General features: G+C 38.6%; 3 protein-coding genes across 4 annotated transcripts in view; 2 read left to right on the top strand and 1 right to left on the bottom strand.

Moving 5' to 3' along the window:
* Positions 1-10,635, top strand: part of ankar (ankyrin and armadillo repeat containing) — a 75,955-nt gene extending 65,320 nt beyond the window's left edge. Inside the window, exons 19-23 of the mRNA XM_063052589.1 lie at positions 3,471-3,588; positions 4,776-4,885; positions 8,003-8,199; positions 8,309-8,358; positions 10,559-10,635. Coding sequence (XP_062908659.1) covers positions 3,471-3,588; positions 4,776-4,885; positions 8,003-8,199; positions 8,309-8,358; positions 10,559-10,635 — 552 coding nt within the window. The remainder of the gene's footprint in view (positions 1-3,470; positions 3,589-4,775; positions 4,886-8,002; positions 8,200-8,308; positions 8,359-10,558) is intronic.
* Positions 10,636-13,747: 3,112 nt separating this feature from the next.
* On the bottom strand, positions 13,748-24,806 carry osgepl1 (O-sialoglycoprotein endopeptidase-like 1). 2 transcript variants are annotated; one of them, XM_063050075.1, is made up of 7 exons: positions 24,437-24,806; positions 21,827-22,214; positions 18,197-18,401; positions 17,951-18,102; positions 16,166-16,296; positions 14,462-14,533; positions 13,748-14,238 (listed from the first exon to the last, which is right to left on the bottom strand). In XM_063050075.1, the coding sequence occupies exons 1-7, from the start codon at positions 24,616-24,618 to the stop codon at positions 14,160-14,162; spliced, it is 1,209 nt and encodes a 402-aa protein (XP_062906145.1). In that variant the 5' UTR covers positions 24,619-24,806; the 3' UTR covers positions 13,748-14,159. The 2 variants fall into 2 exon arrangements, with proteins under 2 accessions (XP_062906145.1, XP_062906146.1); XM_063050076.1 differs by having other exon boundaries at positions 13,849-14,238; positions 17,951-18,099.
* An 800-nt stretch (positions 24,807-25,606) lies between these two features.
* adat3 (adenosine deaminase tRNA specific 3) lies at positions 25,607-27,103 on the top strand. The gene is made up of 2 exons (XM_063050074.1): positions 25,607-25,790; positions 25,934-27,103. The coding sequence occupies exons 1-2, from the start codon at positions 25,771-25,773 to the stop codon at positions 27,021-27,023; spliced, it is 1,110 nt and encodes a 369-aa protein (XP_062906144.1). The 5' UTR covers positions 25,607-25,770; the 3' UTR covers positions 27,024-27,103.
* The last annotated feature ends 275 nt before the right edge of the window (positions 27,104-27,378 follow it).

The following is a 27,378-nucleotide window of genomic DNA, read 5'->3' as shown; positions in this document are numbered from 1 at the left end:
TACATTTTTTTTTAGATTACTGTTTAATGTAAGGACCTTTCTCTCTTGACTTTTAAAACACAGGGAAATTCACTTCTCTATTGAGAACAATATTTTGCAGGTATTTCTGGCTGCCTCATTAATAATCCAGCATGTAAGACATTACAGAGAAAGCACAGAAGAGCCTTTACCTTCTTAGAAGTTTGCAAAGATTTGACATATTATCTAAAACAGATGAACTTCTATAGATGTGTGGTGGAGAATATATTGAATGGTTGCATCACAACCTGATATGGAAACACCTATGCCCTTGAATGGAAAAGCATAGAAAAAGTACTAGCTACAGCCCAGTACATTACTGGTAACATTAAGCACATCTACACAGAGTCCTGTTGCAGGAAAGCAGCATCCATCATCAAGTACCCCCACCATTTAGGTCATGCTCTCTTCTCACTGCTACCATCAACAAGAAGGTACAGGAGCCTCAGGACCTACATTACCAGGCTCAGGAATAGTTATTACCCCTCAACCATCAGGCTCTTGATCTAGATGGGATAACTTCACTCAACTTCACTCACCCCATCACTGAACTTTTCCCACAACGTATGGACTCACTTTCCAGTACTCTTCATTTATATGTATTGCTTATTTATTATTATTTATATTCTTTCTTTTTGTATTTGCACAGTTTGTTGTCTTTTGCATATTAGTTGTTTTTTCATTGGGCGTGGTCTTTCATTGACTCATTTGTGTTTCTTGTATTTACTATGAATGCCTGCAAGAATATGATTCTCAGGATTGTATATGGTGACATATATGTCCTTTGATAATATATTTATTTTGAACTTTGAATCTGAATACATTCATGGGTGAAATGGTAGGATCTCCTACTCAATGACAATCAACATAAGCACACCTTATGGGTATGTGCTTAGACCACTGCTCTGCTGTCTCTACACTCATTACTGTGTGGCCAGTCATAGCTCAGATGCTATCTGTAAATTGTTGATGATACCACTGATGTTGGTAATATCTCAGATGGTGACAAGGAGCCATACAAGAGTTAGATAGATTGGCTGGTTGAGTGGTATTGAAACAGCAATCTTTCACTCAATATCAACAAGACCAAGGAACTGATTGTGGACCTCAGGAAAGAGAAATTGGAACAGCAGACATGTAAGTCCTCATTGAGTGACCTGTAGTGGAAAAGGTGAACAGCTTTAAATTCCAAGTTTGAACATCACTGAGCATCTGCTTCATTAGGAATTTCATGAGATTTGATAAGACACTTGCAAATTTCTATAGATGTATGCTGGAGAACATTCTGACTAGTTGCCTCACAATGCAGAATGGAGGTTCCAATATACAGGATCACAAGAGGCTACAGAGGGTTGTAGACTCAGCCAGCTTCACCACAGGCTCAACCCTCCCTACAGCTGAGGATATCTTCAAGAGGCAGTGCCTCAAGAAGGAAGCATCCATCTTTAAGGACTTCCACCACCCAGGACTTGCACTCTTCTCATCAGGGAGAGGGTACAGGAGCCTGAAGACCCACACTCAATGAGCAAGAACAGTTTCTTCCCCTCCAAAATCAGAATTCTGAATGGTCCATGAACACAATGTTAGTATTCCCTTTCATGCACTATTTATTTATTTTGCAACATTAATTTGTATGTCTTAGCACTGTATTACAGCCACAAAACAACAGATTCACATCATATAAGACACTGATAATTAACCTGATTCATATTCTGAAGGAAATGAGAGACCAACAAGGAATGCAACAAAGAAGTATAGCAGGAGCAGCTATAATTAGGGGTGGGGAGGAAGTGGGAGGGATGAACCATATTTTACAGTTTGTCATTTTAGCAGTTTGTCAGGGAACAGAAATACTTTATTAATTTTACTGAGAAGTGATGTCTGAGGTGCTTTTGTTCAGCAAGCTATATCACCTGTTATACTCACAACTAAAGAAGGTCAATAAAATCATGATCCTTAATGTGGCAAACTCTTTTCAATAAGGTTATATTAATGATGTATTATAGTTTGCAGTCTGTCACATTATTAAAATCACCAAGACCCTCTGTCCAATTGAATTGAATTGACTTTATTTCTTACATCCTTCACACACTTGAGTAAAAATCTTTACATTACGTCTCCATCTAAATGTGCAATCATGGTAATTTATAACAAATAGAGCAGTCAATATAATATAGAGTACACTCAAATCAGTGTGAGTTCATCAGTCTGATGGCCTGGTAGAAGAAGCTGGCTCGGAGCTGGTTAGTCTTGGCTTTTATGCTCCGTTACCACTTCTCAGATGGTAGCAGCTAGAATAGTCTGTGGTTGGGGTGACTTGGGTCCCCAGTGATCCTACAGGCCCTTTTTACCTGTCCATGTAAACGTACTGAATCATGGGAAGTTCACAACTACAGATGTGCTGGGCTGTCCGCACCACTCTCTGCAGAGCCCTGCGATTAAGGGAGGTACAGTTCCCATACCAGGTAGTGATGCAGCCAGTCAGGATGCTCTCAATTGTGCCCCTGTTGAAAGTTCTTAGAATTTGGGGGCCCATACCAAACTTCCTCAACCGTTTGAGGTGAAAGAGGTGCTATTGTGCCTTTTTCACCACACAGCTGGTGTGTACAGACCACGTGAGGTCCTCGGTGATGTGGATGCCAAGGAACTTGAAGCTGTTTACCCTCTCAACCCCAGATCCATTGATGTCAATCGGGGTTAGCCCATCTCCATTCCTCCTGTAATCCAGGGAGAGGATTGAGGGAGAGGTTGTTTTCTTTACACTACTGTGTCAAAGAGATGACTTCTTCCCTGTAGGGCACCTCATTATTGTTTGAGATAAGGACAATCAATGTAGCGATTAACTACATTGTATAGAACACACTCAGTTCAAACCAGAGCTAGGGGTTACTAGGTTTTACTCCCCTGATGGGCTTCTCCTGAGTGAAGGATGTAATCATTCTGTATCCACATTGTCTTGTTTTATCCCCATTCTTGTAGGAATTTGTGTTACCATTAGTGAATTGTTTATCTGACAGTGTCTTTTATTAAAAATTATAATATTTATGGTAGCATAACCAGAAATGAAAAAAGTTATGTATTCAAAAAAAGCATTCTCATTAAAGAAGATTAAGTCACTGCCCTCTATTTTTATAATAGAATTTATTTTCTAAATTTAAAACTCTCCACGATAAGTTTAATTTCTAGCATAATGATTTAATGTGCTGTCTGGAACCAACTACCGTATGTGTCAAAATAATTACATATTTACAGTGATAAAATCATGATTCAGTGAAGGTACGTAATATATGACTAAGAGCCTTATATAGGTATAAGTCTGTATGTAAATAAAACTTGCAAAATCCTAAAGAATAAAAGTGTGCCTAAAACGAGAAATGTCTGTTAGTCTATTGACATGTGAAATGCATGCCAAAAGACCTGATAATAGTTTCTTTCTTTTCAAATTGATACAGATGATAATACTAGCGAAGGTGATCGTAGGTATGGATGAGGTCACACTAACAGCCACAGGCATTGTAACTTTAGTTAATCTTCTTAAATCGGAAAAGTCATTCACGATTATTGTAGTAGGTAAAATATTTGTTATCCCAACTTTTTTCAACAAAGTGACTAACCTCTATACACTGTATATAATTTTTTTTAACAACGTAACACTTATGAACCAATTTATTAACCCAATAGAATTTAGACCAGTGGAAATCCATCTACCCTCTGCATTAGGCATTCACTGCTATCTAATTGCAGGTTGGTTGATACTAAATTCATGGTGCTAATTGTGTACTAAAATTATCAATGATCTAAATAGCTAATGTCTTGTTTGTGACCCTCACATCCTGTGGAAGAAATAAGTGAAAATTCCATCCCCCTACATCATTACTTTATGCTGGTCATTTTTCTAGGGTTAAAGTGCCTTACTAAATGTGTTCCTTTGTTTGCCCTATTCCTTAAGTTCATTTTAGAAGTGGGAAGAACTTTGTTTGCTGAAAAGTTTCAAAAAGCATGTACTGAATATTGATTAGATTATATTGTACACATGGCCAGATCAATTTTTACTGTTTTATTTTGTAGTAAGAAATGACAGATGAGTAAATTAATTAAGAGCTAAACAGTAGACAAAAGACAAATAAAAAATATTGCCCATTAGGAATGGATTTAAATACTTTTTCTATCAATGCTCGTCTTCACTGTCTTCTAGATATTAAACTTTCTTCAGTATTACACAATTTAAAATCAGTTTTTGTTTCTATCCTTAAACTGAATAAAAACATGATTTGTCAGTACTGGACTTAAATGCCACCCACTCCCCTCCTTACAGGGCAGGTCCAATACTAGATACAGAACAAAATAACAGAATAGCAAAAATGTCAAAAAAAAAACCTTGAGTGAAGAAAATCCTTCCCATCCCAGTTTTGAAACACTGCTCCCTTCTTTATTTAAATTACTTGCTTATCTAGCGGTTATAATCCCAGTCTGTTTAATCTCTCCCCTAAACAGAAACCAACCCAACTCTCCACTCTACCCCACGGAATCAATCTAGTGAACCATTGTTGTGCTCCCTTTGTCACAACTATATCCTTTTAGGAGGCAGAGAACATTCAGATTTCTCACCAGTACCTGACATAATTGTAGTCATTAATTCTTGATTAGCCCATTAGTTCATCCAAACTGTTTTTCTCAAAATGTTTTACTTTTGAACATGGTATACTTGTCTTTTAAATGACTGAATATACTCTGGTATACAATTTTTCTCCTTGCAGGTCAATTGCTGTCTTCTCTTACGCAAACTCGAGCAGGTATTACTGATGCCATGATTACCATGGGAGCAGTAGAGAACCTTTGTCCACATTTATATGCTGAGAGGGAACAGGTAAAGGAAACACAAATGGAAGTAAAGACTTAGTGAATCAGTCTTTGCCTCCATTGAAACATTAATGTTACAAAGAATAAGTTGATTTGTTCACGTTACTATTCATAGTATTGATGCATAGGAAGACATCCTCATCTTCTACAATATGTAGAAGTGACAATTAAACATGGACTTAATGACATTTCTGACTTTGATCATTGGCAATTAAAGAATATATTATTTTGTTCCAGGGAGCATGTGGTTTTGAATCTGACTTGGAGGTGAAATTTCAGCAGAAATTGCATTGATACCTGTATTTAATTTCAGCAGTTTAGACTGCATAAGTCTTTGTGCCCTCCATTCATAAAAATTCATGGAAAGACCAAGGAAAAGTGGATCATTTGCCATTTCTCAGAAGCCACCAGTCAGCAAAGGCAATTACCATTCATAAAAAAATCATCACTGCATTTAAAGTGTTAACACTGGCCATCATTGATTGAGAACTAGGGTATTTGAAGATCAAGACTTCAAACACAAAACACATGTTCTTTCAGGCAGCAATGATCCATATGTCCTACACGTTTATAGGGAATGTAGTGTTATTTAGCACAAAGACATGCCCTTCAGCTCAACAGACATGCCAATCTACGTACCTTCCTGAGCTAGTCCCATTTGACTGCATTTGACTCTTATCCATCCAAACCTTTACAAATGTCTTTTAAAATTTGTAATAGTAACTGCTTCTACCACTTCCTCTCATAGCTCATTCCATATGCCCACCACCCTCTGTGTTTAAAAAAAAATTGCTCTTCAGGTCCCCATTTAAATGTTCCCTCTCTCACTTTAAATCTGTGTCCTATGGGTTTAGACTCCTCTACCCAGGGAAAAAGGCAATGACTGACTGTCTACCCTATATATGACCTTCATAATTTTATAAACCTCTATAAGGTCATTCTTCGGCTCCCTCCCTCCAGGGAAAACAGTCTCAGCCTATCTAGTATCTTTTTGTAACTCAAAACCTCCAATCCTGGAAACATCCTTCCTATAAGATTTTGTACTCAATTGGTGGAAATGATTGCAGTTCTCACAGTGGTATTTTCTGCCACCTCTGAATCCACAAATCCATAGTGGATACAAGTCATGATGAGATGATGAAATTGTGGGGGAGAAAAAGAAAGAGATTAATGTAGGATTAATTTAAATGGGTGGTTGATATGGGCTTTGTGGGATAAAAGGTCTGTTCCCTGTCTCATGACTCTATGACGCATACAGAATCATGAATGTCTGTCTGGAAAATACAACTAAAGCAAAACATCCAAAGTTTATTTTATTCAATTCCCCTTGCAATAAACAGTAACATGCTGATAGCTTTCCAAATTATTTCCTGTAATTGCATATAAACCTTCTGCAAATTTGATATCCCTGCATCTCAGAGCTTTGCTATTTCTCACAGTTTAGCTTCTTTTATTTTGTTTTTTCCCTGCCAGAATAAAGTATTTCACATTTTCCCACATTACTTCTTTGTTTGTCAGATACTGTATTGGCTTCAGTTAACCAATATATATTCTTCTGTCTCCTTACCTCCTCTTCACTACTTATTTTCTTATCCATATTTGTATTAGCAAATTTAGAAACAATCCTTTTTTTTGCTTTCATTCAAATCATCTATATAAATCATAAAAGTTAAGGACCTAGAACCACTCCCTGTAACATACCATTACCTTACCTACCTACCAGAGAAACAGCATTTAAGCCTTTCCTGCTTTCTGTCAGCCAGTCACTCTTTGATCCACACCTGTCTCATATCACAAACACCAACATGTTATAACCCACATGATAAGCATTTATTTTTCTCAGTATTCTTTAATGCAACATATTATTAAATACCTTCTGGAAATCTAAGTGGAGTACATCTATTGGTCCATCTTTATACACAACACTTGCCATTTTATATGCTGAATGGGAACGGTTTTCATTGTACCCTAAATAATTATACCTACATCCTAAAGTCCAACACTCTGCCTTCTTAAGCCAACACAGAACACCCTTCGTACCAACTTACAATGCAGTTCACACATCTTTCTTCACACACTCTGCACATTCTTTATTTTCTGAACAACACACACAAAATGCTGGAGGAACTCAGTAGGCCGGGCAGCATCTATGGAAAAAAGTACAGTCGATGTTCCAGGCCGAAACGTCAGCTGTACTTTCTTCCATAGATGCTGCCTGGTCTGCTGAGTCCCTGCAACATTTTGTATGTGTTGCTCATATTTCCAGCATCTGCAATTTTTTTCTTGTTTGCTCTTTATCTTCTATTCACTTCTCTCTCCTGCACCTATCTAGATTTTCCCTAAATCTCCCAACCTGCTTACCCAGTAATTCATGACCTACATTTATATCATAATCAGAGTGGTTTCTCTTGAATTCTCTATTCATTAGTAATATTTTTAACTTTCAATTGTTGCCCAAAATATTGAAATGTTATTGTTGGTTTGTACAGTTTAGTATGTGTGTTTCAATTCAACGAACAATTACTTGGAAAGGAAAATCATGGGCTTAATTTCCTTATATATTCTCTGTGTATCTGATGTATTAATTCAAAGGAACACAGGCATGTGCTTCTGGGTTTTCGGATTACATACATGTGTGTGACTGGTAGGAGGAACGGCCATTCAAGCAGAAGTTGGCATTCATAGTTTTCTTGTGGTTTTCTTCAGCAAGATTTAAAGATATCTACCTTTGCAGGTTTCAGACTCTGGAATCTGATAACTGGAACCTGTTTCATGTTAAAGAAGCTTACTTGGAAATGCCTCTATCTCGAGCTACTGTGTACCACTTTGTGGCCTACAGCTCATGCACAACTCCTGGCTTACTATTCTTGCTCCCTAAGTACGAATCTACTTCCTGCTACTTGATCCATCTTCCTGCTTCTCCCTCACATTCACTTAGTTGCAGCCTACCATATTGTGACCAGTGATTTTTCATTCAGTTCTTGCGATGAACCTGCATCAGTATCTCCAGTTTTCTCCTTCCTTTTCAGATGCAGTATGATCAGCTATAAATAGAATTTTTATAGTTATGTTTACACTGTCTTTCACTTTGATAAGCTTTAATATAAATGTTTGGTTGCTTCAGGTCCGTGAGTCTTGTGCTACAGCTTTAGGATACTTGAGTTTTAATCGAGCTGCTCATCGTCGCCTATTGGTGGAATGCAGGAATCATCCAGAATTATTTGACCTTTTAATATCTAACATAAGTCCCGATGGCAAAATTTGCCAAGAGTTTATAGATGAATTCGACGTGCAAAAACTAGTTGGCTTGCCATCAGAGAGGTATAACATTCTGTTGTTGAGAAAAATTAAAAATTGAACAGCTGTTCTTAAAAACAGCTTCACTAGGATTAGTAAACTCCTGATATGTTGTTTTTTTAAAAAAATCCAGATTGCAATTAATCGAAGGACAACTGGTTGTGGTCAGAGCAGAAGAGAAAGGTAAATCCTATCCATATTCTTCAATTCAATGGTGATTTCTATAAGGTAATTTACACCTCCATTTAAATCAAAGGACCAAATTTGTTCCAAGTTTATAAATTATATAATTATGAATCAATAATTTTATCACCATTGAGAAAAAAATAGAGGACAAACATTTCATGAAACATTAATCAAACTATCCACAAGTGGTTAGGTGGAAAGATATTGAAATCAAAGTTACACCAAGGCACTTGTATCAAATTAGCTCTTTTTAAAAGCTTCTCTCCTCTTCAGTCAGAATTTAAGCTCAGTATTAGAGCACACAGTCCACTGTAACACTGAGGTTTTATCAATGGAAGTATTGTCCCAAGAAGGAAATATTTCACCAAATCTTATCTGACAATGTCAATTAACCTCAAAATCAAAGAACGAAGGTCTAACACTTAAATCAATTCTATATCTACCAGATATTTTTTAAATGTTTCTCTCAACCAATACTAAATATACAGTTGAAGTCAGCAGTTTACATACACCTTATCCAAATACACTTACACTCAGTTTTTCACAATTCCTGACATTTAATCCTGGAAAACATTCCCTCTCTTAGGCCAGTTCGGATCACTACTTTATTTTAAGAATGTGAAATGTCAAAATAATAGTAGAGAGAATGATTTATTTCAGCTTTTATTTCTTTCATCACTTTCCCAGTGGGTCAGAAGTTTACATACACTTTGTTAGTATTTGGTAGCATTGCTTTTAAATTGTTTATCTTGGGTCAAACATTTTGGATAGCCTTCCACAAGCTTCTCACGGTAAGTTACTGGAATTTTTTTCCATTCCTCCAGACAGATGTAACTGAGTCAGGTTTGTAGGCCTCTTGCTCACACATGCTTTTTCAGTCTGCCCACAAATAGTCTATCGGATTGAGGTCAGAAAATAATGTCAAGTGTGGTTCATCCTTGGGAGCAATTTCCAAATGCCTGAAGGCACTACGTTCATCCGTACAAACAATAGTATGCAAGTATAAACACCATGGGACCACGCAGCTGTCGTACCACTCAGGAAGGAGACGCATTCTGTCTCCTGGAGATGAACGTACTTTGGCGCGAAAGGTGCAAATCGATCCCAGAACAACAGCAAAGGACCTTGGGAAGATGCTGGAGGAAACAGGTAGACAAGTATCTATATCCATAGTAAAACAAGTCCTATATCGACATAACCTGAAAGGCTGCTCAGCAAGGAAGAAGCCACTGCTCCAAAACCGCCATAAAAATGCCAGACTACAGTTTGCAAGTGCACATGGGGACAAAGATCTTACTTTTTGGAGAAATGTCCTCTGGTCTGATGAAACAAAAATTGAACTGTTTGGCCATAATGACCATTGTTATGTTTAGAGGAAAAAAGGTGAGGCTTGCAAGCCGAAGAACACCATCCCAACCGTGAAGCATGGGGGTGGCAGCATCATGTTGTGGAGGTGCTTTGCTGCAGGAGGGACTGGTGCACTTCACAAAATAGATGGCATCATGAGGAAGGAAAATTATGTGGATATATTGAAGCAATATCTCAAGGCATCAGTCAGGCAGTTAAAGCTCGGTCGCAAATGGGTCTTCCTAATGGACAATGACCCCAAGCATATCTCCAAAGTTGTGGCAAAATTGCTTAATGCCAACAAAGTCAAGGTACTGGTGTGGCCATCACAAAGCCCTGACCTCAATCTGATAGAAAATTTGTGGGCAGAACTGAAAAAGCGCATGCTAGCAAGGAGGCCTACAAACCTGACTCAGTTACACCAGTTCTGTCTGGAGGAATGGAACAAAATTCCAGTAATTTACTGTGAGAAGCTTGTGGAAGGCTATCCAAAACGTTTGACCCAAGTTAAACAATTTAAAGGCAATGCTACCAAATACTAACAAGGTGTATGTAAACTTCTGACCCACTGGGAAAGTGATGAAAGAAATAAAAGTTGAAATAAATTATTCTACTATTATTCTGACATTTCACATTCTTAAAATAAAGTACTGATCGTAACTGACCTAAGACAGGGAATGTTTTCTAGGATTAAATGTCAGGAATTGTGAAAAACTGAGTTTAAATGTATTTGGCTAAGGTGTATGTAAACTTCTGACTTCAACTGTACATTCTCTTTACCTTTTAAATGACAGCTATATAAAGGCAAGTTCTAAATTGTTTAATTAATGTATCTTCTTGTTTTAATCAGAGAGAACAAAAATAACCACATGTCCACATGCAAAGAAGAAAGCTTTGGCTTTACAAACAAGGTCTACTCCCAGATGAAACAGTTATGACAGGTGAATCTCAGAGTAAGATATTACTCGTGGTTCTGCAACAAAATCCATTCATGTTGATAATGAAATCAAAGGTATTCTTACTGGAACTCTGACCAGGCAATATATTTCTTGCTTTAGAATATAAATAGAATGTAGAATCTTACTGATGTTCAATTTTCTTTTATTTCTATTTTTAAATTGTGGTAAATATCAGGCAGAATGATAGTACTGTTGTGAATTTCCTGTTGTCTTCTCTGAAATGGTTATGCTGCAGTAAATAAAACACCATGCCACAAATGTGTCTGTTTGTTTATTTTGGTAGATGGTAGTTCCTGGGATAAGACAACATGTAGGGACCTCAATTCTGTTTTACCAGTGTGTCATGATGACAGCCAATTAATTTACATTTGGCAGAGTCAAAGCATTTTCACAACTTCTGATAGCAAATGGAAATACTATCTTCCTTCATAGTCAAGGTATAGAATGGAAATACCTTTAGTAATGCATCTCATTATCAATGAAATTAAAAAGGATTGAGAAAATTTAGCTAGAATATTTTAACAATTGAATTATGAATTTATTTTTTAATTGAAAAGCTACTTGCCAAGTACCTAAAAACACAAGCGTAGTAGTGATTTGAATATCTAAGCTTTTGTACACCACATTACTGTGAGAATGACATTACGAACATTATGCAGGATAGAAAATCATAATTTAGCTTAACTGGTACCACTCCTTTGTCATACTTTTCCTTTCTGCTTCATCACGTATCCTCTTGAAAACATCTAGGCCAACTAAGATAGCCATTGTTTGTGATAGGGAATTACACTCAGATATTCTGGATAAATAAGTTTCTCCTGAATCCTCAACTAGATTCACTATGTTTTAGTTGTAGTTATGTATTTTCCAGCACTTAGTTGAGTCTCCCTTCCAGGACAATTGCTTCACCAAATACTTCTGCATTTTAAAAAATTTCCAATATGTCACCCAAACATTCTCTTTTCTAGTTTGAAAGAACATATCTATTTTTTAAAATAGGTTGAAAAAAAACTAACTTAATGCTTATTTTTGTAATAGATCTAGTATCTTTAATTGGCCTTGGACTGTACATTAACAACAGGAATTCTGCAGATGCTGGAAATTCAAGCAACACACATCAAAGTTGCTGGTGAATGCAGCAGGCCAAGCAGCATCTGTAGGAAGAGGTGCAGTCGATGTTTCAGGCCGAGACCCTTCGTTTTAAAAGGGATGGCGTTTTTGCAAGAGACAGGGTGAGAAGAGGAATAGTCCAGATAGCTGTGAGAGTCAGTAGGCTTATAGTAGACATCAGTGGATAAGCTGTCTCCAGAGACAGAGACAGAAAGATCTAGAAAGGGGAGGGAGGTGTCGGAAATGGACCAGGTAAACTTGAGGGCAGGGTGAAAGTTGGAGGCAAAGTTAATAAAGTCAACGAGTTCTGCATGCGTGCAGGAAGCAGCACCAATGCAGTCGTCGATGTAGCGAAGGAAAAGTGGGGGACAGATACCAGAATAGGCACGGAACTTTAAAAGGGATGGCGTTTTTGCAAGAGACAGGGTGATAAGAGGAATAGTCCAGATAGCTGTGAGAGTCAGTAGGCTTATAGTAGACATCAGTGGGCTGTGAGAGTCAGTAGGCTTATAGTAGACATCAGTGGGCTGTGAGAGTCAGTAGGCTTATAGTAAGAGTCTCGGCCTGAAACGTCGACTGCACCTCTTCCTACAGATGCTGCTTGGCCTGCTGCGTTCACCAGCAACTTTGATGTGTGTTGCTTGGACTGTACATTGTTTGGTTTAACAAATATACACAGATGTCTATCTTCTCTGCTTGTCAATTCTATTAGAACAGATAAGCAGAGAAGATATACACTACTAAACCTGTATATATTTTGCTTAACAGCGTTGTCATTGTATTAGATCCCTATAGGTTTTACCCCTTCTCCAGTTTAGAACCGTCCACCTAAAGCCACCTTAATCTCTCTATTCAAATATGTGTCAGTTCACTCAATATCCAAGTACATGACCATTTAAAAAAAAATTAGTCTTCTATCTTTCAGTTTCTACAAGTCTCCAATTTGACACCATCCTCAAATCTGCATATTTCTTTGTGTTAATGCATCAGATGCACTATGAATATGTAAGGTAAGTACAGTAAATTTGTGATTTTCAGATTCCAGATTACTTATATAATTAGTGAAAAACAGAAATACAACCAACTGTCCTCATGGGACACCACCCAAACAGCAGGTGCTAGAGGCAAGTACGATCAGCATATAGATAGGAACATTTTAGAGGGGAAAGGAGCAAATGTGGGTAAATGGGACAGGAAGGCATCTTGGTCAGCATGGATGAGTTGGGTCAAAGGGCCTCCTTCCATGCAATGTAAGAACTGAGACTCAAAACATGAGAAATATGAGCTTGTGTTGGCAATTTGCCCCCACCATAAATTTCTCATGTTTTGACCAAAAAGAATAAAGTATTTACCTCAACGTGCAGCCAACATTTTATTCAAATTTGTTTGCCATCTATCAATCTTTTGACTTGAGAAATGGCATTCAAAGATCAGAGCAATTACCATCATGTAATAAAGGGGAGTACAAAACATAATTTGTACACAGACTGGTCTGAGATATTTGCAGCTGATGTAAGCTGATATTATAATTGTTTTAGATGGTTCAAGGTATTAAGAATGTAACCAGGAATTTTAAAGGAATACTTTACAAGATTTTTTTTGACCAATCCACATTATTTTACAAATGGAAGTTACGGAAAAATAATTTTGATCATCATCCATGAACAGAAACAATGCATTTATTTTCTAGAGTTTATTCGACCAAGTCAAGATCTGATTGAACTTAAGAGTATCTTTACCAGACTCATCAGGGAGGACACAGGAAAGAAGGTTCTCCTGGCTGAGGAGTCCTGAACCAGGGATAATAGTCTCACATGAAATGGAGGTTATTTAAGGCTGAGGTCAGAAGCAATACCTTCACTCAGGAAATGGCGAATCTTTGAATTTTTGGATATAAAAGGAATTATGGACAATGCAGACTAGTTCCCTCTCCCTTACATAGCTAATAAATACTTATTTTAAGTAAAATGTTTTTCTGATTTCTGAATGAGTAATGTTCTTCTCAATATAGTTTGGATTCATAAATCCAGAAAGATCAAGACTCAATCTAACATATCAAATTAATGGATTTATATAATCCAATAAAAAAAGGCATTAAAATACTTTATTAAAACATGGAAAGATCATACATTTTCTGATTTTGATTGGTGTCATTGATCCTTTTGAATGGTGGTAACTTTGCAAGATTCCTTCAGAACAGAAATTCACCCAGTCATTCAATTCAACTCATTTGATGTTTATCATTTCAAATATACTGTACACATTTTAATATAGCAAGTTATAATTGGCATCATCTAATTTGTACACATTTCATTGAAAAATCAGGCTTATTAGAATTAATTCTTAAAAAGCCGACCACCCAGTGGAGTCCCATTTTATTAATTATATCTTCAGTTTCAGACGAGGGACCTTCAATGCTGCTTTCTTGACTTGTTCTGATAAGCTAATTCCGAGAGGGGCTCTACAAAACAAAAAGGGAAACATTAAGTAAGAACAACAGTGTATTCTACTTTTAACTAATTCTGTATCTGCTCTCTTTAAAAATGTTCTTACTATTCATTCATGGGTCTTCCATAGGTTTGAACATTATTCTTAAAAAGCACAAGTAAAAAATGTAAAATCTATGCATACTCAAAGCTAGTTAATCTGTGATTTTTAAGAAAAACCAAAAATCTATTACTTACTTTGGCTCATAACGAATTGCTTTTGGATTCTGCAGAACACCAATTCCTGCTCTAAGTCTCTCAATACCATTCCTAAAAAACAAACATATTGTGCACATAAACATCAAATCAGTGTTATTATCATTGACATATACAGTGAAATTTGTTGTTTTGTGGCAACGGTACAGTGCAAGACATAAATATTACCTTAAGGTACAAAAATAAAGCAATAGTGCAAGAGACAAAAAACCAAGGTAGTGTTCATGGGCTCACGGACAGTTTAGAAATCTGACGGCAGAGGAGATCATTTTAACTGCTGTATGTCACCTGATAAATGACAGACATTTTTAGAACCTGTTTTAATATCAGGAAATGGGCAGCTAATAAGAAGTGAATATTGAATTAAAAATAATGGAAACACAAAGGAAAAGGTCTATCCATTCTGCATTTATAACTTCCCATTAAACAAGGTGAATGGTGTGGAATAAAAATGATCAAAGTAGGAAGTAAATAGTAATCTACACAGGCAATGCGGTAGAGTACAAGTAACAGGACAAAATGTTTAAACTGTCCAATCACATAATTGAATCTTATATTCAGTTCTTGAGTGTGGGGTGCAATGATGAAAAACTTGTACAACACACTCAAGCTCGAAGGCTGCTGAGACTAATCATGAGAATGTGATAGAGTAAGTTTTTAATCATGATATTGAAAGTCATTTTGCAGAACAAGTCATATGTATCAAAGAGAGATGTTATGGATATAATGGGAAGTGGGGATTTCAACACGACCGCTGTCACTAAAGAAGATAGAAGAGAAAACTAAAGGGCCTAAAGGTAGACAAGTCCCCTGGCCTGATGGGATGTATCGAGGATACTGACAAAAATGCTGGAACTTATAATAGACGCATTTATGATAATTAATCAAAATTCTTTGTACTCTTAGCAGGTCTTGGTGGATTGGAAGGCACTGAATGTCACAGCACTGTTTAAAAAAGGGTGCAGGCAAAAGACAGTAACTTTATGCCAGTTAGCTTAATACCTGTAATCGGGAAAATGCTTGAGCCTATTGTTAAGGAAAATATAGGTAGTGGTTTGATCGGGCAGACGCAGCATGAAGGGCAGGATCTATTCTTGAAAAACTTTCTGGACCTCAATGAGAACATAATGAGCTCAGTGGATAGATGGAAACAGGTGGATGTTGTATACTTGGATTTCTGGAAGGCGCTTGATGACGTGATGCATAAAAGACTTATCCATAACATAACGATGCGTGGAGTTGGGGGTATGAATTAACATGGTGGATTGTTGGCTAACCAAAAGAAGGCAGAGAGTTGGGACAAATGGATGTTTGGCAGTCAGTAGTAAGAATGGATGCTGCAGGGATCAGTGCTGGGCCCATTACTGTTCATAATATGCATTAACAATTTGGAAGAGGGGACTAAGTGGTGTGATGACACTAAATTGAGTGGAAAAGCAAGTTGTGTAGAGGATAAGGAGAGTCTACAGAGATATATAGATAAGTGAAATGAATGGTCAAGGGTTTAGCAAATGGAGTACAACACTGGTAAATGTGAGATCATCCACTTTGGAAGGGAAAACAGAAGAACAGATTTTTATTTAACTGGTGAAAGATTGTAGTTGCTGTTGTACAGGGGGAATTGGGAGTGATTTTGTATGAAATAACACTTCAGATTAAGAAAAGCACTGTTAATATCCCTCTCACCATGCAATCATGATGCCATTGTCTGTGCAGAGTTTAGGAGGAGGACAATTCAGTGAGAACCCATATGCTTCAGCTACTATCTGCAGAATTTTTATGATGTATTTATTGCTGGCCACTCCACCTGACACCACCTGAAGGAATACATGTGAATAGATATTACGTAAATAAAAAAATAAAATGTTAATTATTTAACAAGAGAGTTATAGAGCAATGTAGCATGGAACAGATCCTTCAGCCCAAATTGTCCATACTGACTAAGATGCCCACCTAAGCTAATCCCATTTGGCCACATTTGGCTCATATCCCTCTAAACCTTTCCTACCATGTACCCGTCCAAATGTAATTTAAATGTTGTTATTGCACCTGCTTTATCCACTTATTCTGGTAGCTCATTCTATATATGTACCACCCTCTGATGAAGACATTGCTTCTCAGGTCCCTTTTACATCTTTCCTTGCTCACCTTAACCCTTTGCCTCCTAATTTTTGAACGCAGGAGATTTTGCAGATGCTGGGAATCCCTTTCCTATGGAGAAAGACTGGGTACATTCACCCCATCTATGTCCCTCATGACTTCATACACCTGCGTAAGGTCACTGCTCGGCCTCCTAAGCTCCAATGTATAAACTCCCAGCCTAACTAACTTCTCCCTCTAACTCAGATCCTGGAATCCTGGCAACATACTACTTCGCATTCTTTCCAGCTTAATTACAGCTTTCCTCAACAGGGTCACCAACACTGTACATGTTACTCTCAGCGCGGCCTGATGTTCCAACTCCTGCAGTCAGTCTCCAAACTGATGAAGGCCAGTGTGCCACACACCACCTTCGCTACCTGTCTATCGGTGACACTACGTTCAGGAAATTATGTACTTGTCCTCCTGGGTTCCTCTTGTCTCTGTCCTACAATCCTCCCCGGGCCCTATTCACTGGAAACTTCTCAAAATGCAGCACCTCACACTTATCTGGATCAGACACCATTTGCTATTCCTTGGCCCACTTACCCAGCTGATCAAGATTCCCATGTTTTTTTTTGTGACCTTAAAGAGGTGTACAAAATCACGAGGCTCTCCTTTTGCTGCCTTCTGTGGGAGAAGGTCAATGAATAAAAATGCAATACTGTTTTCATTAGTAACCCTGGAGGGTGCATATATGTATCCTCTACAAATTAATGAATATAAAACGAGTAAGAAATCAACATATTCAAATATCTGCAAATCTTGTTACCTTTCCTTCTGAACCCAATTTGCACCCCCCCCCCACTGTGTAGGTCACATTAGTCAATCATTCTGATAATGAAAGGCTACTTTTGCCCTTAATTAGCCCTTCAAGTGGAGTTGGTCATCAACTTTTAGAAAGTGGAGGAAACAAAATGCTCGGATCAAACTAGCCACTAACAGATATAAATAGCAGACTCGATGACTCTCCATCTAACAGTAAAGAAGTGATTCAGTTCATCAACATCTTCCAACAGAGCCACAGAAGATTCTCATAACTGAACAAAACAGGAAGTTTACATGAGAATCAACTAACATGCCACAAGGCTCAGCCGAGGCACGCAGGCTGAATGGGAGGAGACTCCCGTGAAGCATAAGTATCTGCACATTACAGGGACTGGTGGTTTTTTACTATGCAATGTATTCTTTGTAAATTCCAGTTAGTGTTTATTTGCTTTTCCAAAGCACCTTCCTTCCACCATTACTGCTCCATTTTAGCACCAATCCATACTTGATCTTTTCCTGCCACCTTGCTCAACACGTATTTTAGGTAGAGAATGAGATACTAACCAAGGTTGGGTTTGATTGAGGCAAGAGGTCTTCCATCTTACAGAAGAGAACGGCTCGATGTGTACGCTTCGCCAAGTGAACTGCCACTGTATGTTGTACAGCAGCAGCAATGTCATTCGCACACGAGAGCAGCTGCCCATTCTGGATACCTGCTTGAGAAATATACCTAACTTACAATACACAAGAGAGGACGACAGTGAATCAGAATGGAGCCACATTAAGTAAAAATGTAAAAGACCAATTAACCTTCTTCCTTTTCCTTTTTTGTAATTATTTGATTGACATGATTGCGCAGACCAGAGAAGGAAAAGTCACAGTCTAAGTGATGCCTCATAGGTTGTGTTAATTCAATATGCAATCGATTCCCACTTCTGGCCAAGTATTCAATGGCTTCACCCCCGCTCATGGTGCAGCACGCTGGGTGATTTCTCAGTGACAGTCTTCTTGCCACCTACAAAGAAACAGCATCATAGTTTAAATTGGCTATCATCAGAAAGTGTTTTCACTTATTATGTCAAAAGACCTATGAATTATTTCTAAACATTTCAAATGAGTAGGAACATTTAAAAATGGTTAAAAATATTTAAGTATTTGTAAACTACTGATAATTAAAAAGAGAATAATTTCATTTAAAAAAATAGATTACTAATACCCAGTGTAGAAAATCACTGAAACGCAACTGCAACTCAACAAACGAGTTTACTTAAATCTCCTCACTATTTTTCTCTGCATTCAAGTGCACATCAGCTCATTGCTAGAAAAGCCTACACTAGCTATATGTGAACCTCCTGCTAAAATATCTGGAAAACCTCACCCAAAAACTCAGATGTAGCAGGACACAAAGTTGATTTTCATTGATTTTTTTTTTGTGTGTGTTTTTCTTCTGCCTTAAACTTCTACTATATCTTCCACCTCCTTGAACACATTTTTAGGACATCAATATCTCGGACAAAAGGCCTAATTTTTCCCCATTGCAAATTCTTATATATGCCATGCCCACAGTGAGTGAGAGATGATTGGATGGCAGGAAAAACTGTGTTTACATAAGAACATAAAAAAATTAGAGTAAAACTGGGCTCTACTTCAAGCCTTGATCTTCCAACCAATACAATCATAACTAATGAGGCCCTGGCCACACCTCCACCTTTCTGCCTGATCCCCTTATTATATAGCACATAGAAATCTACAGCACATTACAGGCCCCTCGGCCCACAATGTTGTGCTGACCATGTAACCTACTCTAGAAACTGCCTAGAATTTCCCTACTGCATAGCCCTATATCTTTCTAAGCTCCATGTACCTATCTAAAAGACCCTATTGTATCCGCCTCCACCATCACCACTGGCAGTACATTCCATGCACCCACCATTCTCTCTGTGAAAAACTTACCTCTGACATCCCCACTGTACCTACTTCCAAGCACCTTAAAATTATGCCCCAAACAACTCTCGGCCCGAAACGTCGACTGTACCTCTTCCTAGAGATGCTGCCTGGCCTGCTGTGTTCACCAGCAACTTTTATGTGTGTTGCTTGAAATACCAGCATCTGCAGATTTCCTCGTGTTTGCGTTAAAATGATGCCCCCTTGTATTAACCATTTCAGGCCTGGGAAAAAGCCTCTGGCTATCCACATGATCAATGCCTCTCATCATCTTATACACCTCACCTTTCATCCTCCATCGCTCCAAGGAGAAAAGGCCAAGTTCACTCAACCTATTCTCATAAGATACACTCTCCAATCCAGGCAACATCATTGTACTCTCCTCTGCATTCTCTCTATAGTATCCACATCCTTCCTGTAGTGAGGTGACTAGAACTGAACACAGTACTCCAAGTAGGGTTTAACTAAGGTCTTATACAGCTGTAACATTACTTCATGGCTCTTGAGCTCAATCCCACAGTTGACAAAGGCCAACACACCATACGCCTTCTTAACAACACTGTCAACCTGTGCAGCAGTTTTGAGTGTCCTATGGACATGGACTCTAAGATCTCTCCGATCCTCCACACTGTCAACAGCCTTACCATTAATATTATATTCTGACTTCAAATTTGACCTACCAAAATGAATCATTTCACCCTTATCTTGGTTGAACTCCATCTGCCACTTCTCAGCCCAGTTCTGCATCCTATCAATGTCCCACTGTAACTTCTGACAACCCTCCAGACCATCCACAACACCCCCAACTCTTGTGTCATCAGCAAACTTACTAACCCACCCTTCTACTTCCTCATCGAGGTCATTTATAAAAATCACAAAGAGGAGGAGCCCCAGAACAGATCCCTGCAGAACACCACTGGTCACCGACCTTCATGCAGAAATGCAGAATATGACCCATCTACAACCACCCTTTGCTTTCTGTGGGCAAGCCAACTCTGGATACACTTAACAAGGTCTCCTTGGATCCCAGGCCTTCTTACTTTCTGAATGAGCCTTGCGTGGGGAACCCTACCAAACGCCTTACTGAAATTCACATCCACTGCTCTATCTTCATCAATATGTTTTGTTGCATCCTCAAAGAATCCAATCTGGTTCTTGGTTCCATTGACCAATCATTCACATTCTAAATCATAAAGATTCAGTAAGTGCACCAGGGCAGAGAATTACAAAAGATTCATAGAAATCTGTAGAAAAGAAATCCTTTCTCTCCTCAATCCTAAACAGTCCTCCCTTTAGCATGAAACTACATCAATTCTGTCACCACTGGGAACTTGCACAGTTCATACAGAATTACAACAATCAATCAATCTGCTGGAGGACTCTCCCTTGTCATGCAGATTTACAACCATTTTTACATATTATCCTATTTTTTATTGCCTGGAAATTTAACTGTATTTAGATTTCAGTAAAATGGATATAATTCTACTTGTAACACATATCAAATTTGCTGGTGAACACAGCAGGCCAGGCAGCATCTCTAGGAAGAGGTACAGTCGACGTTTTGGGCCGAGACCCTTCAGTAGGATCTCGGCCCAAAACGTCGACTGTACCTCTTCCTAGAGATGCTGCCTGGCCTGCTGCGTTCACCAGCAAATTTTATGTGTGTTGCTTGAACTTCCAGCATCTGCAGAATTCCTTGTGTTTACATAATGCTACTTGTAACTTATTAATTACTGCCCTATAGCGATTTTGCCCATAATACATCAAATTGAATATAAGTAGATGAAACAACATTTTTATAATGACTAAAACTGCAATTCTTTGTACAAGGAGTCTAACAATTAGATAAAAAGTTTTCGGCTTGCCGCTCTTTTATAGTGTTGAAAAACTTTAAATAGCCAGATTTTATTCAGTGCAGTAACTCATGGAATGTTTAAGACATGAGGCAACTTTCCATGTGGGGATACAAAGGATATGGAATGAGCTGCCAGGTAAAGTGATTGAAGTAGGTACAACAGTATCACTTAATAAGTGCTTTGATATATATATGTCTGGGTAGGATTTGGATGAGTATAAGCTAAACACCGGAAATTGGGACTAACTGGGTGGGCACCAGGGTCAACAAGCCTGCAACCATGCCAATTGTGATTGAAAATCCTAATGATACATTCAAACTAACAAATTTCATGCACAGTATACACTTTCTAATTTAAAATTACACAATTCTATTAACTGACAGCTCTTTTTATAATCAAAATTCATTCTTTGAATTTTAGGGTTTGTAATACTAAATCTAATTGACTGGATAATTCAAAACATTTTCTGTATAATAATCAATTGATTATGTGCTATTATTAAAGTCAGTTGATTATTTGTTTTAAACTGAATCTTAAAATGTAAGCATTGTTCGCGATCCTTAAATTCTTAAAGGCTTTTTAACGACTTTTAGACTATTGTTAAAATTCTGCTGATTTTAAAATTTCACACTGTACACACCTTGTCAAATGTGTCTCCTGGGGCTTCGTCCATCGTCTGTCCGAGAAGAAGAAAGTCATCTACTCCACGAGCAACGGCAAGCAAACTGTGACCACCAGAGATCAACAAGACCAGGAAGGGGAATTCCACTGACTGTAGCATTCTAATGGTCAGAGCATGGGCCTCCATATGATGAATAGGAATAAAAGGTTTCTTATATTGTTCTATTAATTTCAAGCTGTACTCTAAGCCCACTTGTAGGCTTAACGCAAGTCCTGGCTTTATGGTGGTTGCTATTGCTGTTAGTTCATTGAGGGAGACTCCACTCTTATCTATAGCTTCCTGCACCACTCTATCCAGGTGCTCTCTGTGTAGCCTCTGTGCGACTGGTGGAATTATTCCACCTGCCCTGAAACAAAACAAAAGAAATCACTCATTCTGTCTGATTTTAAAGCTGATTAAAAAAATCCAAAATATTATTCTTCCTTTTTGTAGTGAAGACACATGCCAAAGAATTTTGTTTGCATTTTTGATTAGTCACAAGATACAGAAGTCACTGGCACATAAGTTATTATTTATAAACAGAGTAGTAACATCTGAGTATTTAAATTCAAACATGTTGTGTGACTGAGTTCTGTGCTGCAGTTCCAAAAATAAACAGTTTACATCTCAGCAAAAAAAAACTGCTTTGTGTATACCTTCTGCTCATGAAGCATATCAGGAAGTCAGTGGCCCCAACTGTGTTAGTCAGAGATATAATTGTTTCCTTTTGATGAGAAATTATTTCCATATTCACATGCCTTATGAACATTTTTTTTAGTTTATTCACTTGCAGGTATGTTTTAATTTATTTATTTATAAAATACTCTAGCATCAATATAAATTTGCACTTCAAAATAATTGTTTTGAGGAAATAGGGAATTATTAAAAAGGTAACAAGCCATAGAAGTGCAAGTGAAATGTTCCTGGGAATTACTTTTCAGAGAAGTGCTGGTTTATTTTAAAGCAACTTAGCACTGACTTACAAATATCAAATTCACAGTCATGTTTATAGTCGAATGTACGTGCAAGTGCAATGAAACACAAATTGAGCAGCACCACACGGTAAACTGCATTCACTAGAAAATGATAAATGAATAATAAATTATACACGATATTTATAAAAAGCACAATTAGAATACAAGAAAAACCAAGTCTATTTATTGCAGTGATAAACGTGGTCATAGTTTTGGTAAACTGTCGTGATGAGGGTTTCCTGGTTGTTTCAAGAACTGAATGGTTGAAGAGAAGCAGCTGTTCTCAAACTGGCAGTGTGGGACTTCAGGGTTTCCATATCTCCTGCCCAGTGGTAGCTATGAGAAGTTGGCATGGCCTGGATGATGGGGAACTTTAATGATGGATGTTGCCTTTTTGTGGTAGCTCCTTGTGTAGATACTACCAAAAATGGGGAGGGATATGCCCGCGATGTGTAGGGCAAATCCACTGCTCTCTGCAGCTTCTTATGTTTCTGCGTATTGGAGATGCTGTGACATAATACAACCAGTCAGGATACATTCAATAGTATGGCCGTAGAAGTTTGTTAGAGTGATTAATGACAAGCCAAACTTCCCTAACCTCCGAAGAAAGTAAAAACACTGGTGTGCTTTCCTTATGATTGCATCAATGTACTGGGCACAGGACAGGTTACCTAATATATTAATGCACAGAATGTAAAGCTACTGACTCTTTCCTTCACCAATCCCCGAATGTAGATAAGCATATGTTTGCTCTCCTTTCCCTTTTTGAAGTCAACAATCAGCTCTTTAGTCTAACTGACATCAAGCAAGAGATTGTTGTTGTGACACCACTCCAGCAGGCAACCTATCTTGCTCTGGTAGGCTGACTCATCACTACCTCTAAATCATCCCGCAACTGTGCACTTGAAGATGGCAATGGAGCTGTGCTTAGCTACACGGTTATGTGTGTGTGAAGAGTAGAGCAGGGGGCTAAGCACACATCCTTGAGGTGCTCCTGTGTTGAAGATCAGCAAGGAGGAAACACTGATTGAAGTCTGTCACTGAGAAAGTCAAAGATTGGAGACTGAGGTCTTGAAGCACGATGATGAGTTTGGATGGAATGATTGTGTTGAACTCCAAAATATAGTCAATAAATGTAGGAGTATGTGAAGAGCCAGAGAAATAACATCTGCTGTAAACCTGTTGTGGCAGAGTGGATCCAGATCGCTTCTGAGGCAGGAGTTGACTGCACCATAACCAACCTCTCAAGGTACTTCATTACGGCTGATTTTAATGTCACCAGGGACAGTAGTCATTGTATCAAAGGAAATACATTGTGATTAATATTATAGGTATTAAATACTTGTCAAAATGCAGATGCTGAAATCTAACACAAAAACAGGGAACGCTGAAAACTTTCAGGTCAGGCATTTCTTATAGATACTGCCCCGCCTGCTGAATGTTTCCAGCGGTCTTTACTGTGCAGGAAAACAATAGCTTAAATTTCTAAGTAAGTGCACTGGGTGCAACAAATATGATCTTGATTATTACATGTGTAATAAATGCATTACGTATTTAGTAAATAGAAGTTCTAGGATTTAATAACCGGAGGAAGCATTTTCATGAGAATACCTACTTCAGGTGAGTTTCTTTCTGGGAGTGTAAGGCTTCTCCTAAGACTCTCCCTGTTTCGTCCACGACGGCCGCGGCAGTGTCATCGCAGCTGGTTTCTATGCCCAGCACCAGCCTGGGCTGAGCGAGGGGCCCGCGGGCAGCGACCCGGCTCAGGGCTCGGACACGCAGGAGATGTGTTGCCATGGCAACGCAAACCCGCGCAACGGTCTGTTTCCGAGCCCAACCACATGGAGAGCGGCAGCAGCGATCGCTTAAGGTCTACCGCACTGTCTACTTGCACCCCAGTTTCACCGGGCACTGTTCATCGAAATGCCCAACAGATCGACGACTACGCAGGAAAGCACAGCAGGCCGGACTCCCCACAAAGGAAGTACACTTCACTGTGTCACAACTAGCGGTTCCCCACTCTGCAGGAGTACAACTGTAGTTCCGGCACATGAAATATTCCGCCTTCCAGTTGATTTATTGTCCGTAATTTCGAGCTATCATATTTGCGTATTCATATTTTTCTTTAATCCACGGTTCAGTTGGTAGCATTAAATTGACAGTATAGAAGGAAAACAGTTAGTGAGAGGAAGGTGTGAGGTTGAGACATTGGTTCCACCAGCTCCTGTTTTACCCTTTCCTCTCTCACGTCTTTACGCGGGCTATATTCCCTTTGGTCTCGATATGCACAATTTCTACAGATGTTCACTGACCCGCCGACTTCTTGGATTCTTGGAATATCCTCCACTCTTGGACCAATTCTGGGTATATCCTTAATACATTTTAATAGTTTCCTACTTTTCTCACCACTGAAAGCCTTTCAATTCTCATTCCATTACGGGTTGGATTTTTTTTGTTCTGTGAAAATCAGAAATAGTGTGTGGATAATTCCCTTAGATAAATACAGTATTTCAAAATTTAATAGATATTAATATAATATTCTTTCCACTTTTTGAAAAGTTTATGAGATTTGGTTATATAAGAAGTAGTTAACTACACAAAGGATAGAGAAAAGCTCATATGGAAAATTTGGTCTGGAATTACGAATTTATACAAAATATGTCAGCCCAGACACAACGTTCACTTCCCAACAAAAATAGTGACAGCCTTGACCCCCGGAACTGTCAGTGGTGACTGCGAAGTGTGTCGTGGAGCGGGGATTCAATTAGGGGCGGCACACCGGAAGTGCAGAAGGTAGAAGAAGGGATGGGAAGAGAAGCTATTTAGAGAAGCTCTCGTTGCGTCAGATTCAGTGCCGGCTCCGTCGCCGGGATTCCCTCGGTTACTACCGCGTGTTCTTGTGAACGCTGCGCTGGACCTCGGGTTGCACACTGACTGCGTATCATAGACATGCATGCTGTTGGTTCCAGGTATAGATGATTGGTTGAAGAGTAATTCTCGGGACTGGCTGTGTAAGCTTTCGAAACATAAAATGCTAGACTCCAGAATCAGTTAATGTTTCAGGTCATACCGGGGCTTCTGAACTTTAACCAACGATTAATTGTTTCCCCAGTTCTGAGGTCGAAGATACCATGGAGCCGCTGTGCAAAAAGAGAAAAACTAAAGCATTTGAGACTTCCACTTGGGAGCTGCTGCCTGTACTTTCAGACGAGAAATCTGGTGAGATTGAACTTATAGAAGCATATGCAGCTTCCATTATTAATAAGAAGCAAACATCTGCTCTTATTAAATACCTGGCTGATGTCTATCCACTGACTAATCTTCCACATATCAAGAGAGTACGGTCTTGCAGGGACAAGAAAAGTGATCATCCTTTAGAAATCATTATTTGCTTACACAGTGACTTGAATAGTACAGATGCACTAAATGGAGAAGTGTCTCTCCGTGATCTCTTTCCTGAAGGAAATGTTGATGTTACTGGCCTTGGAGAACCTTTTCAAGTCAAAATCCCAGCACACCAACCACTGACTAGACCACAGTTTGAAGCAGCAAGCCAGCACTGGCCTACATCATTCCATGAAAACAAGCAAACGACAGAAGCCCTCCGAGGCCAGCTGTTTAATAGCGAAGAGAAAGCAAAGATGCAGACTTTTATGGAGAAAGCCATCGAAGTTGCAAAAGTGGGAAAGGAACTGGGGATGGAAGCAGTTGGTGCTGTGATGGTGGATCCAGTGTCTGACAGGATCATTGCTGTAGGTCATGACTGCAGAAATGGACCAAATCCTTTGCTTCATGCAGTTATGGTGTGTATTGATCAGGTTGCTCATGCCCAAGGCAGTGGTGCTTTTAATCATGATAAATACCCTAAGTGTTATTTTACCTCTGCAGAACCTATTCTTGGTGATGATGCAGTCAACACTGCCAAACCTTTGCTTTTATCGGATGACCACATTCCCAAAGGAACTGTGGCAGATGGATTGCCTTATATATGTACTGGGTATGATTTATATGTTACCAGAGAACCCTGCGTAATGTGTGCAATGGCACTGGTACATTCCAGAATACACAGAGTTTTTTATGCAACCTCCTCTCCAGATGGAGCTTTGGGAACTAAATATAAAGTACATACAAAAAAAGATCTGAATCACCATTACGCTGTCTTTAAAGGATTAATGGAAAAGGAATGTCAACTTCTCTCATAGTATCAGAATCATTTCAGATTTACTTAAATAAAGAGGAAATTATTTTTTCACTTACATTTTAATTTTACTAGCTTTACACCTTATGGAATTTTATTACTTTTATTAAACAGTTTTTTATTGTGTTGTGTTGACTCTAAACCTATTGATGTACAAATCCCATCTAGGACTCATTCTGAAAGCAAAAGCAGAGCTGTTCTTAAAATGGAATATATGGGATGTCCAGAGAGGGGTGAGGGGGCTTGTCATGTCCATTCTGGGGCAGCGCACTCTGCTTTAGTCCCACAAGGGACACTCAGCTCTCTCCTGTGGCTCCAAGGGCTGTCTGCATGTGACAGCAGTTGCACATATGCTGGTA

The sequence above is a fragment of the Mobula hypostoma genome, chromosome 6, assembly GCF_963921235.1.
Source record: "Mobula hypostoma chromosome 6, sMobHyp1.1, whole genome shotgun sequence".
Lineage (NCBI taxonomy): Eukaryota > Metazoa > Chordata > Chondrichthyes > Myliobatiformes > Myliobatidae > Mobula > Mobula hypostoma.
Note: the sequence above shows the minus strand (reverse complement) of the source record. Positions and strands in the feature narration are given on the sequence as shown.